The sequence below is a fragment of the Melanotaenia boesemani genome, chromosome 14 (assembly GCF_017639745.1).
Source record: "Melanotaenia boesemani isolate fMelBoe1 chromosome 14, fMelBoe1.pri, whole genome shotgun sequence".
Taxonomy (NCBI): Eukaryota; Metazoa; Chordata; class Actinopteri; order Atheriniformes; family Melanotaeniidae; genus Melanotaenia; species Melanotaenia boesemani.
Genome location: NC_055695.1, coordinates 12,033 through 24,164, shown reverse-complemented (window position 1 = coordinate 24,164; position 12,132 = coordinate 12,033). Strand labels below are relative to the sequence as shown.

At 43.5% G+C, this 12,132-nt stretch overlaps 1 protein-coding gene across 3 annotated transcripts; it reads right to left on the bottom strand.

Moving 5' to 3' along the window:
- Nucleotides 1-5,999: 5,999 nt before the first annotated feature.
- On the bottom strand, nt 6,000-11,728 carry LOC121653764. 3 transcript variants are annotated; one of them, XM_042007431.1, is made up of 10 exons: nt 11,463-11,728; nt 10,430-10,484; nt 9,816-10,151; nt 9,000-9,177; nt 8,776-8,886; nt 8,538-8,668; nt 8,337-8,447; nt 8,025-8,221; nt 6,797-7,015; nt 6,000-6,505 (listed from the first exon to the last, which is right to left on the bottom strand). In XM_042007431.1, exons 2-10 carry the CDS (start codon nt 10,450-10,452, stop codon nt 6,105-6,107), a joined length of 1,707 nt encoding a protein of 568 aa, XP_041863365.1. In that variant the 5' UTR covers nt 10,453-10,484; nt 11,463-11,728; the 3' UTR covers nt 6,000-6,104. The 3 variants fall into 3 exon arrangements, with proteins under 3 accessions (XP_041863365.1, XP_041863367.1, XP_041863366.1); XM_042007433.1 differs by having other exon boundaries at nt 8,361-8,447; XM_042007432.1 differs by having other exon boundaries at nt 10,430-10,482; nt 11,470-11,728.
- Nucleotides 11,729-12,132: the final 404 nt, after the last annotated feature.

Here is a 12,132-nt window from a genome sequence, read left to right as displayed (position 1 = left end):
GATTTTGGGGGGGACCCCGCTTGTATCTGGGGAACGGGAGGTGGTAGAGACACGGGAGAAGGACCGATGCGTTCAGCGCGGTCGCCACATGTAGACGTGTCATGGTGGCGCTTGACCTGACCAGCCCTGGCGGCCCGTCAGCCCTGCAGGTGAGATCCGGTTATGAGGATGCACATGTGCAGCGGGTCACCGGATCTCACCTGGCTGCTCTTCAGGCCTGCAGGTGAGATCCGGTTATGAGGATGCACATGTGCAGCGGATCACCGTATCTCACCTGGCTGCTTTTCAGCCCTGCAGGCGTAATCCGGTTATGAGGATATACTCTAATCATTGATTTAATGTTTTATTTATTTATACCCGACTAGATGAGGATGTCATCCTGGGGTAGAAATAAAGGGGCCCGAGGAGGTTAGGCTTAGGGCAGGAAGCCGTGCTCAGGTGACAAGCTGGGTGAAGAGCAGCAAAAGGGCTCCTGTGAGGTTAGGGTTAGAGCAACAGGCATTGGTCAGGCTGTAACCTGTATGAGAACAACAAAGATGGTCCAGCGAGGTTAGGATTAGGCACGGACCCCTTGGTTAGGGTTAGGTTAAGTGGATGACTGCCACCAATGATACCCTGGTTCCATGGTTCCATGACTGGAGAAGGCTGGTTCCATGGCTGGACTAAAGCGGTTCCATAGCTGAAGATTCCTGGTTCCATGGCTGGAGATCCTTGGTTCCATGACTGGAGAAGGCTGGTTCCATGGGTGGAAACGCCCGGTTTCAATGGCTGTAAATGGCTGGTTCCATGGTTATGAGGATGCACATGTGCAGCGGGTCACCGGATCTCACCTGGCTGCTCTTCAGGCCTGCAGGTGAGATCCGGTTATGAGGATGCACATGTGCAGCGGATCACCGTATCTCACCTGGCTGCTCTTCAGGCCTGCAGGCGTAATCCGGTTATGAGGATATACTCTAATCATTGATTTAATGTTTTATTTATTTATACCCGACTAGATGAGGATGTCATCCTGGGGTAGAAATAAAGGGGCCCGAGGAGGTTAGGCTTAGGGCAGGAAGCCGTGCTCAGGTGACAAGCTGGGTGAAGAGCAGCAAAAGGGCTCCTGTGAGGTTAGGGTTAGAGCAACAGGCATTGGTCAGGCTGTAACCTGTATGAGAACAACAAAGATGGTCCAGCGAGGTTAGGATTAGGCACGGACCCCTTGGTTAGGGTTAGGTTAAGTGGATGACTGCCACCAATGATACCCTGGTTCCATGGTTCCATGACTGGAGAAGGCTGGTTCCATGGCTGGACTAAAGCGGTTCCATAGCTGAAGATTCCTGGTTCCATGACTGGAGATGCCTGGTTCCATGACTGGAGAAGGCTGGTTCCATGGCTGGAGATCCCTGGTTCCGTGACTGGAGAAGGCTGGTTCCATGGCTAAAGATCCCTGGTTCCGTGACTGGAGAAGGCTGGTTCCATGGCTGGAGATCCCTGGTTCCATGACTGGAGAAGGCTGGTTCCATGGCTGTAGATCCCTGGTTCCATTACTGGAGAAGGCTGGTTCCATGGCTGGAGATCCCTGGTTCCATGACTGGAGAAGGCTGGTTCCATGGCTGGAGATCCCTGGTTCCATGACTGGAGAAGGCTGGTTCCATGGCTGGAGATCCCTGGTTCCATGACTGGAGAAGGCTGGTTCCATGGCTAAAGATCCCTGGTTCCATGACTGGAGAAGGCTGGTTCCATGGCTGGAGATCCCTGGTTCCATGACTGGAGAAGGCTGGTTCCATGGCTGGACTAAAGCGGTTCCATGGCTGAAGATCCTTGGTTCCATGACTGGAGATGCCTGGTTCCATGACTGGAGAAGGCTGGTTCCATGGCTAGACAGGAGCGGTTCCATGGCTGGAGATCCCTGGTTCCATGACTGGAGACGGCTGGTTCCATGGCTGGAGATCCCTGGTTCCATGACTGGAGACGGCTGGTTCCATGGCTGGAGATCCCTGGTTCCATGTCTGGAGAAGGCTGGTCCCATGGCTGGAGATCCCTGGTTCCATGACTGGAGAAGGCTGGTTCCATGGCTGGAGATCCCTGGTTCCATGACTGGAGAAGGCTGGTTCCATGGAGCAGGTCAGGGACAGTAGTCTGGGGCTGAACACACTCCTCTGCCTGCTCAGAGTTCTGTGCAGAGGGTGAGAGGGGGAGTCCAGGATGGTCAGGATCTTGTCCAAGGTCCTCTTTTCTGCCCCTGAGACCAAAGAGTCCAGCTCTGTGCCCACCACAGATCCTGCCCTTCGGATCACTCTGTCCAGCCGTGCTGCGTCCCTTTTCTTTATGCTGCCTCCGCAACACACCACAGCATAGAAAAGGACACTGGCCACCACAGTCTGGTAGAACATCAGCAGCAGTTTCTTGCAGATGTTAAAGGACCTCAGCCTCCTTAGAAAGTACAGACGGCTCTGTCCTTTCTTGTGGATGGCGTTGATGGTCTCTGACCAGTCCAGTCTGTCATCCAGCTGCAGTCCCAGGTACTTATATGAACTGACCGCCTCCACCTCCACACCCTCTATGCAGACGGGCCTCAGTTCTGATCTGTTACTTCTGAAGTCCACCACCATCTCCTTGGTTTTGGAAGTGTGGATAATAACTGTTTGTCATATTTTGGAGCAAGGGCGTATTGGCGTAGCATTAATATGATATTTACAGAATGTAAATGGGTGAGATTCCAGCTGCTTAACAATAAAATTAAACAAAAAACCACACAGTAACACAAAGGACATTAAATCAAATTAAACTAAGTAAGAAAGACGTGGCTGTCAGCCACTAGGGAAATATTTAGCGTTATAACTTTGCGTGTGGAATTTCATCTTTAAAAATGAGTCAGGACCAGAACATTCAGCAGCATAATCTTTATTTGTTTTTGTGTGTGTGTGCATGTGTGTGCGGTTGCGTGCGTGCGTGCGTGCGTGCGTGAGAGTATGTATGTATTTATGTGTTTTTTTCTTCCTGGTTTCCACTGATCTGGTGTCCCTGCAAAAGGAGAGAGTAAGTTGTTGTCATTTCAGCAGAGAAAAGGATATTATTAAAGTTCTACTACCATGCAAACTCACTGTTGTGGCGCCATCCCCGACTGACTGCCGATTCTCCCTCCGGTAGCGCTGACCGGCCACCATGATCACATGTAACCGCTGTAGAAATTCAAAAAGATTCCTGTCGTTGACATGCAACAGAAAGACTTCAGCATCTTCTTCTGGTGGTTGATTTTGGTCTGCATCAGACATCCTCCTCCCTCTCTGTGAACGCTTGCTGCCTGCAGAGAAACATAGACACATCCTTAATTGATCTCCTATTTGAATTCCTTTCCTTTTGTGACCTTAAAATCGTACAATTTTCTTGAATTATATTTTCTCAGGTGGTGGTTAGCACCGCAGCCTGACAGCAAGAAGGTGGGATGTTGGCTTGATTGGTCACTGTAAACTCTCCCTACGACTGCATGCGTGAATGGTTGGCTCCAGCATACCCTGACCGTTGCAGACACACACATTATAGACATAAGTATCTAGAATTTATTCACTTTTGTCATTTTCTGTTGTCATTTTAGGTAGGAATTGTCCTTTTCCATCACTGCATTGAAAGTTTGTTGTTATTTTATTTATTTTCCACTTTTACTAACACAACTCCTGGTGTATTAGCATTCAGTAGCACTAACCCTCTGCACACACCCTCATCATGGCAAATTAAAAAGAAAATGCATATATGGTGCAGCCTTCAAGATGAAAGCAGCCAGCCTGATTGTCGAAGAAAGCTGGTGCAGCAGCTTTCTGTAAGTGAAATGGCTAAATTGAAGCAAGCTTACTCAGTTTTCTGGTGTCCCGCTCCTTCTTGTTCTGTGAACGTGGTGACCTCTTCCGTCCGGAAAATCTAGACATGTCTTGGCATGTGATTGATGCGTTCAAGTGTATTCGTAAGTCAGAAGTCTCAGGAACATTCCTAATCAATCATCAGATTAACCCTGATATGCAAACTATATAAATGTAATCAGTGTTTTGTTTTTTTTTTCATTTATATATTTTACTCACTGATTAATGTTGTTTTATATGGAATAATTAACAGACTCTGTCAGTTACAGCAATTTGCAATAAAGTCATTAAAAAGGCAAACAAGAGTCGACAACAGGATTGTTTCTGAAGTCAGGACTGTTAAAATTGCAAGACTTGGTTGTGATGAAAACATTATTAGTAATATACAGAGCTAGACATTTCTTGTTGCCACCTGGACTACAAACGTTTTTTATCCTAAATGATGAATCAAGTAGACGATATTGTGACTTTCGACATCCTTTTGCAAGAACTACACCCAAACAAATGAGTGTTTCAGTGGTTGGTGTAAAACAATGGAACTCACTTAAAAAAGATCTTAAATGTTGTTCAAATATTCTCCAATTTAAATATAAATATAAAGAGTACATAATTAAAATGTATGAAAAGAATTGTCTGAATGGTTAAGAAAAAATAGAGGCATCTGCTGGATGTATTTGTGTTTTAAGAATCTACTGTTGATGAGGCTGTCCTGTTTGTTCGTTTAGAAATGAGGATGGGGTAGGAGTTAATAAGATTAATTCTTCTTCCTACTCCAATTCTCTCTTTTTTTTTTTTTTTTTATGGAATGTATTACAATTGTTGTATTTAAATTATTGTAATTATGAAATGTTTTGTTTTGAATTTGATGCATTAACATGGGAAAAAGGGGAAAAAAGGGAGAATAAATAAATTAAAAGAAGAAAGAAAAAGAAGAAAACAAAACTGGGCATGTTGATGCTGCAGGGATTTTTCTCGACCAGCAGATGGCGCCTGCGGACCTGCAGAGGCCTTTCTCTCTGTCTCTTTTTCTGTCTGTTTACTATTAAACTTCAAATAAAATAAAATAGGATGCATTTTGAGTCACATCAATTATTTTGTAGAATATTCACTAATATGGTTTGTACTTTAGGCACAATTTATATGCAGAAACATTCATTTCAATATGCCCAGCCCACCCATTAGTGACTGTCTTCAGCTCACAAGTCACACATTTAACTTTGAATTAGCAGTGAATAATTCAGTATAATAAACAGTTTCTTTGTGCCTGTGATTTGAAATGATATTTTCTTTCTTTCCTTGGGATTGGGACAACTCTGCTATCTTGTTACGAAATCACATGTAAAAAATAATACAACACAAAATAAAACAAAACAAAGAAAAGAAAAAAAAAAACAGCCTATGTAGCAGTCAAATAAAAAAAATGTGGACTGCACCCAGTGATCGCATTTCCTGTCACAGATATCTTTTTGAGGGGGTCCCTGCTGGTTCAGATCACTACCCTTCCTCATGATCCACTGTTATCTAACATCACACATTGGTCAGCTCTGAAAACACCAAAGTCAACTGTGTTAGTTTAAAAAAAAACAATAATAATAATAAAAAATGTATTCAATAAATTCATGTTTAACTTGACCGGAATGAAATCTGCACGGTAACTTTTACAGTGAATTAGCTTTTAATCATTTTAATGTAATTTATTCTGTTTTTATTTCATTAATTGAATTTCTTTTAATCTTTTTAATCTTCATTTTCTTTTAATGCACTTGTATTGCTTTCTGCACCCTGCTTAAATGTTTTATGTAAAGCACTTTGAATTGTCTTGTACACAAAGCGTGCTATACAACTAAATTTGCCTTGCCTTGTTCTTTTCCTCTCTCCAGGGATGCCTGAGAACTTTGCATCGATATAAGAATATTTCATGTTGAAGGCCAGGTTATCTTGTTCAGGAGTGCTGGCGGTTTGAAGCATACACGTGCAGGTAGGTGTCCCCTGGAATTGCGATCTTAGGTGAAACTCCTGGTTCAGTGTGAGCTTTGACCTCCTGTCCCAAATCCTTGGCTGGTTTGTTTAGTTTTTCCCCTCTGCTTCTAAACTGTAATAATTAATTTGACTGTTTTGAGAGCTATGGATCCCATAAGTTGGAAAAAAAAAGAAAGAACTTCATTCACACTTGAACAGAATATGTTTTATTAGGTGAACGCTTAACTAAATGAACATCACTGAACACTTTGGCAAACAAAAAATAAATAAAATATATAAATAAACATTTCACTCGTCCAACCACGTTAAGTCCAGTCCCTCTCCTCTGAAGGATTTTCTCCTCACGCCATAGTCAAAAGTTAGTTCTGTGTCAACACAGATGTCCTTCAGGGCTTTCAGGAGAATTACATCCCTGTCGCGGCCGTCCACCTTAAGGACAACATGAGCCGGCTTCAGGTTAGCTTTCTTCGACGAGTGGTTAATTCTCCTCCCAAAAGTGTCCTTGTCACTGTGACACGAGCAGCGTTCAGATTGCGCATCGATGCACTTGCCGCCAAAAAAAAACATGTACCCTGCTTGGCCCGGCTGGGTTTCCTCCAACCTCTTCCTCCCCACTGCTGCAGTCACCAGCTCTCCATGGTAGTCACACACAATGTCCCCTCTGGAGAATCTGCAGGTGGTAACTACCCCTGTAATCAAAAGAAGACAAAGAGTGCGGTCAGATCAGGCTGGCAGCTGCTGTGGTAATGCACCTCAACATGATGTTGGTCTGCAGGAGTGACCCTCTGCACTCCAGTGTGGTTGGCTGGTAAAGGCTGCTCTGAACTTCTCACTGTGAGGTGCATTAGTGTTGAGTCTCTCACCTACCAGCTGATGCTTACAACTTCACAGGTGGGGAATTAGGCAGGGAACGAACGAACGAACGAAGGAACAAACAAACGAATGAATGAATAAATCAATAAATAAGAAAGGTTATCTACCTTTCCCCTTCTCTCCCCCGAAGTCTTTAATGGCAAGACCCCGCCACGTCTGGGTGGACACACCATTTAGGACATGCTTGTCCTCCTGGATCTGCGTGCGTGCGCCTGGCTTCCACAGCCGCAGGATCTCTTTTGGCTTGGGGCAATTTGTTGTCCAGCCGTTGCTGTCAATTACCCTCTGAACCTTTCCTGCAGAGGGTTTGCGAGCAACAAACCGGCCTGAAAGGAAAAAGAGATAAACAAATAAATAACCTCTACATCTCTATGCAAACACAAGGCAAGGCAGTTTATTTGTATAGCACATTTCATGTACAGGACAATTCAAAGTGCTTTACATAAAACAAAGACATTACAGATATTTAGAAATAGTAAAAGGCATCAACAAATAATCACAATAAAATAATAAATTACATTAAAATGATTAAAAGCAAGATAAACAAGATAAGTTAAAAAAGTTACCGTGCAGATTTCATGCATAGGCGCACGAGAAAAAATATGTTTTTAACCTGGATTTAAAAATGTCTACATTTGGGGAAAGTTTAATCTCCACTGGCAGTTTGTTCCATTTGTTTGCAGCATAACAGCTAAATGCTGCTTCTCCATGTTCAGTCTGGACTCTGGTCTGGACCAGTTGACCAGAGTCTTTGGATCTGAGAGCTCTGCTAGGTTTGTATTCTCTGAACATATCACAGATGTATTCTGGGCCTAAACCATTCTGGGATTTGTAAACTAGCAGAAGGGTTTGAAAAATCTATTCTGTGACTGACTGGAAGCCAGTGTAAAGATTTCAAAACTGGTGTGATGTGTTCAGATCTCTTAGTCCTGGTTAAAACTCTAGCAGCAGCGTTCTGGATGAGCTGTAGATGTTTAATGCTCTTTTTAGGAAGTCCTGTTAAAAGACCATTACAGTAATCCAGTCTACTGGAGATGAATGCATGGATGAGTTTCTCCTGGTCTTTCTGGGAGACTAAACTTTTAATTCTGTTGATGTTTCTGAGCTGGTAAAAAGCTGTCTTAGTGACAGCTTTGATATGGCTGCTGAAAGTCAGATCTGAGTCTATCAACACTCCCAGGTTACGAACCTGGTTGGTAATTTTAACGCTACCATATACACAGACACACGTAGATATACATATATATATATATATATATATATACATATATATATATATATGTGTGTGTGTGTGTGTGTGTGTGTGTGTGTGTGTTGTAGAATTGTAGAACTAACCTAGCAGGCGCTCTGTCCGTTGCCGATATTGGATGTTTCTCCATCTATCCAGGAAAGCCCGCTGTCGGGGAAACCCTGCCTCGACCCACTGTTTTTTTTTTGGTGGCTGGGAATCAGGTGAAACGGGGAAACTTCTGATAAAAGAAGAGAAGTCCATGTACCGCTGGGTTGTAGCTGAGGATTGTGCTGTGGGCAGGCTGTGAAGCAAAGGATGAAAAAACAAAAAAAAATCATTTAAAATACAGCCGTAAAGTGGGTTTGTACAACCTCAAAATGAATCTTAGCGTGGTTTTGTCGAGTTAAAAACCGTACACAGCCAAGGTGGAATCCAACAACCTCTCAGCACTGGACGTCTCCTCCGGCACATCTGTGAGGGAGGCTGGAACCACCTGGGCCTTCTGCTGCCCGACTTTCCCTTGGCACCTGCAGGAATTAAGTACGACATGAGGTTTTGGCAGTGGGAAGATTTAGTTTGATTAAATGCATGCAGTATGGGATGGCCTCAATACACACATTTTTTTGAACCGGTGGATGTCCCCACTGACACTGACGATGGGCTTGCCAGTGGTGGAAACAAATAAGTGCTCGCACGCAGACTCTGTCACATAGCCCGGCCTCAAGCACCTGTAGTAGGTTTCCATATACTAGTGCAAAATGAGAATTATGATCAGGGAAAACCGAGCACCAGCAATCAAAAAGCAAAAAGACTAAACAAATCAAGATGAAACAAGTGGGCACGCAAAGAACTTACAGCTTCCTCTTCACGCGTGAGCCGCACGGGTACTTTTTTGAACATCAGTTCCTGGCCGATATCCATCAGTACCTGGTCTCCGTCTCTGACCCTGTTCACCCAGTGGGACACCTGAAAAGCATGGACATCAGTATTGCTTTATTGCACACCGCCACAATACAAGGCTTCAAGCTATTCGGCAGGCTGCAGACTTTTTTCAAGGTTCCAAATGCAGAGGTACTCACCAATATGCCTTCCACGGCCTGTGGTCGCAGGCAATGTCTCAGTACCAGGATTGCCTCACACCAGTATCGGAAGTTCGTTTTTTCACCGTCTTCCAGGTAGCTCCCTTCATTTGCCTTGATCATAACTTCCGCCATGTGTTGCCTTGCTGCCTCCATCAGCTCCTGGTTCTGGGAGGAACTGTCCAATCAGCAATTACAGATTAAGAAAAGATGGGGAAAAAACAAACAAATGAAAAAAATTATAATAGAAATATAATAGAAAAGTGATTGTTAGTCATACAGGAGCCTCTAACGTTATCCTAGCCTAAATCATTGATTAGGCTACATGTGAGCCTTATACTGTACTTGGGATCACTTATTAATTTTGTAAGAGTGTTTATATATATATATATATATATATATATATATATGTATCACCTGTGTGCTTCTGCTATTGCACCGGGGCTGTTGCAACAAAGCCATTTCCTCCCATTTCCCCACTAAGGGGCTAATTGAGGTTTCTTAATGTCACTTTTATTCTTATTATTAGTTTCACTTTAAGCAGCATTCCTAAAGTGATATTTTTAATCATCTACATATCTCCAGGTTTCCACTAAGTACTGTACAGAACCATGGGCCAGGGAGGATCAACGAGGCAAAGCATAAGCTGTCTCATAAGAAAGTTAGTTTTCATTCACAATCGTGGTTGCCTTTTCCATCAGTACCCGATGGGCCGGTCTCAGCTCAAAATGCCCGGGCTGATTTTTTTTGTCCTAGGCCAACCCTGACCATGGTATTACTGAAACATAACGCGCGTGTGTGATTTGCTGTCCTCACCTTTGCGGGGAAGGTGCAGCGCTTGTGCCCGAGGCAGCGGGCCCAGGTGTTCTTGAAATGTCTGCGGGTTGGTTTCTAATGAAGAAACCCCGCTCTAGGAGAACAGCGACAAGCTTGTCTCGGCATGTGTCGTGGGGCAGGATCTGCTGGAGGTCCTGGTAGTCCCACGTCCTGTTGGACTTTAGCCACTCTTTTGATGACTCTTTGGCCTTCTTAATCTCACCAGCTCTCTCATGCGGTGTGCTGTCTTTCATGCAGGCTCTTGCCAAGTGTGAAGGCAGGCATTCCTGTGGCTTCCAACATTTCAGGCAGTGGACAGTCATGCGGTTAGCAGACCTGCAGAGAAAAATTGCATCGTGCCAAAAAGTAAGCTCCATTTTCCTCAAATTTCCATCCTGAGCTTAGAACAAATATGTTCATATTGCTCACAAGTTTAATATCTGCTGAACCCGTGTGTCTGTAATCTTCAAGTTATCTATTACAAAAAAAAAATATCAAAAAAAGAAGCAAAAAACAAACACGTCTTAATATTTTTTCCTCTTTTTTGTGTTTGCTTAAATGCAGGCACACTTGGAAGTCAAGGAAAATAACTAGAATGGAAGCAGGACTCTTACTTTTTCTTCCGTTGATCAGCCATAGGAATCGAGTTGCTCAAAACGCTTTTTCACTATGGTTCAAGAGGAGAGAAGAAGAAACAGGTGTTAACTACAAAATGTAAGGAAAATAATAAAATAAGACAGATTTTAAAAAAAGTCACACTGATCAAATTGCTGAACCATTTCAGCTAAACAAAGGGTAGGGCGGTGTTAGTTGTGGCACTTTTCAAGTTAATCTCAATGACCAAAAATTGGTAGCCTCAGATGGGTCCATTTTCATCTCTAAGGGAAGCCTCAAGATTCAAGACAAAATTAATGGACTTTTCACGCCTCCGTATTAATCTGTTCCAAAGCTATGGACTAAGTAACTGCATAATAGAATAGAATAGAAGAAAAGAAGTTCTTTATTCATCCCCGTTGGGAAATTTCGGTGGTGCAGCAGTACTGTGCTTCCCGGTTTCAAAATAAAATACAGTATAGCAAATTTAAATATCTACAATAGCCCGCAATAGTCTAGTCCATTGCAAAGATTAATAGTGACAGCTGTTTTTCCTGTTGTTATCTTTGACACAGTGATGATGAAGATTAAGCAGTCTTATTGCGTGTGGCAGGAAAGATTTCCCGAAGCGGTCCTTGAGACAGCGAAGCTGTCTGAGGTATGTCTGAGGATAACTGACGGTAACGGAGACCTTGTCCAGGTGTTCCCAGCTAACTTGGCCCGTTCCAAAGACCTGAGCTCCACAACTTTTCAGCGTTTGGATGACCTAACCCGTCCGTGCGTTACCCTAACGCGCGTCCTCAGTCCAGGAATTAAGTGGAGTTTGGGACATTTCCGTGACGTCACTGCCCAACAACTTTTCTCAATTTTTATAACGTGTCACCACCCCTTCATCGTTTAAATAAACATGCAGATGGATTTAGAAATCCTCCGAAGGGAACACGTTTAAAGCATATTTTCAAGTAATTAATTACATATAACACTCGTGTAACCAACGCTATTACTGTGTGCACCAAGGCAGCTAACTAATTCTAGCTAATTCTTCACTTGACTTTACTACCTGTAGATGCGAAGCGTAGACCTTCCCGCACCAGCTAGTCTGCAGGTAACGGAGACCTTGTCCAGGTGTTCCCAGCTAACTTGGCCCGTTTCAAAGAACTGAGCTCCACAACTTCGTTCTTCGCAAGATTTACTCGTAGCAAAGTTGGTAGGGAGCGCGCTGCAGTTTCGTGCTTGTCAGTGCGCGCTCCAGCTAACTGGCACGTTTGGGAAAAAACAAGCAAACAAACAAACAACAACAACAAAAAAAAAACAAACAAACGAAAACAAATCCCCCCCACAAAAAAACAAAAACAAACAAAAAAAAACCCCCAAAAACAAAGCGGTGGACCACTTTTACCCAACTTCAGTTCCTAGTTTTGCTTCTATAGTGTGCTAAAGAGGATGCTGACCTGTCACGTGCATTACCCAACGCGCGTCCTCACCCCCGCTGGTCAGGTTGGATGCGCCCGGCTTGGAATCAAGTGGAGTTTGGGACATTTCCGTGACGTCACTGCCCAACAACTTTTTTTTATTTTTATTTTTTTTTATCAACTTTATAACGTGTCACCACCCCTTCATCCCCCACATCAACGGACTGGATAACAAATATTTGTCTTTAAACAACATTGTAATGGCTATTCTTTGATTTCTAGTAGCTCCATATGCTTCTTAATATAACCAC

Bases quoted from the DNA above. Each gene is read 5' to 3' on its own strand.
- LOC121653764 (XM_042007431.1), bottom strand. From the start codon at position 10,452: ATGGCTGATCAACGGAAGAAAAA. The intron at 9,178-9,815 runs GTGAGGACAGCA...CTGATTGGACAG, and splicing joins GCTGCACCTTCCCCGCAAAG to TTCCTCCCAGAACCAGGAGC. The intron at 7,016-8,024 runs GTTAGTTCTACA...TTTTCCTTTCAG, and splicing joins ACGGACAGAGCGCCTGCTAG to GCCGGTTTGTTGCTCGCAAA.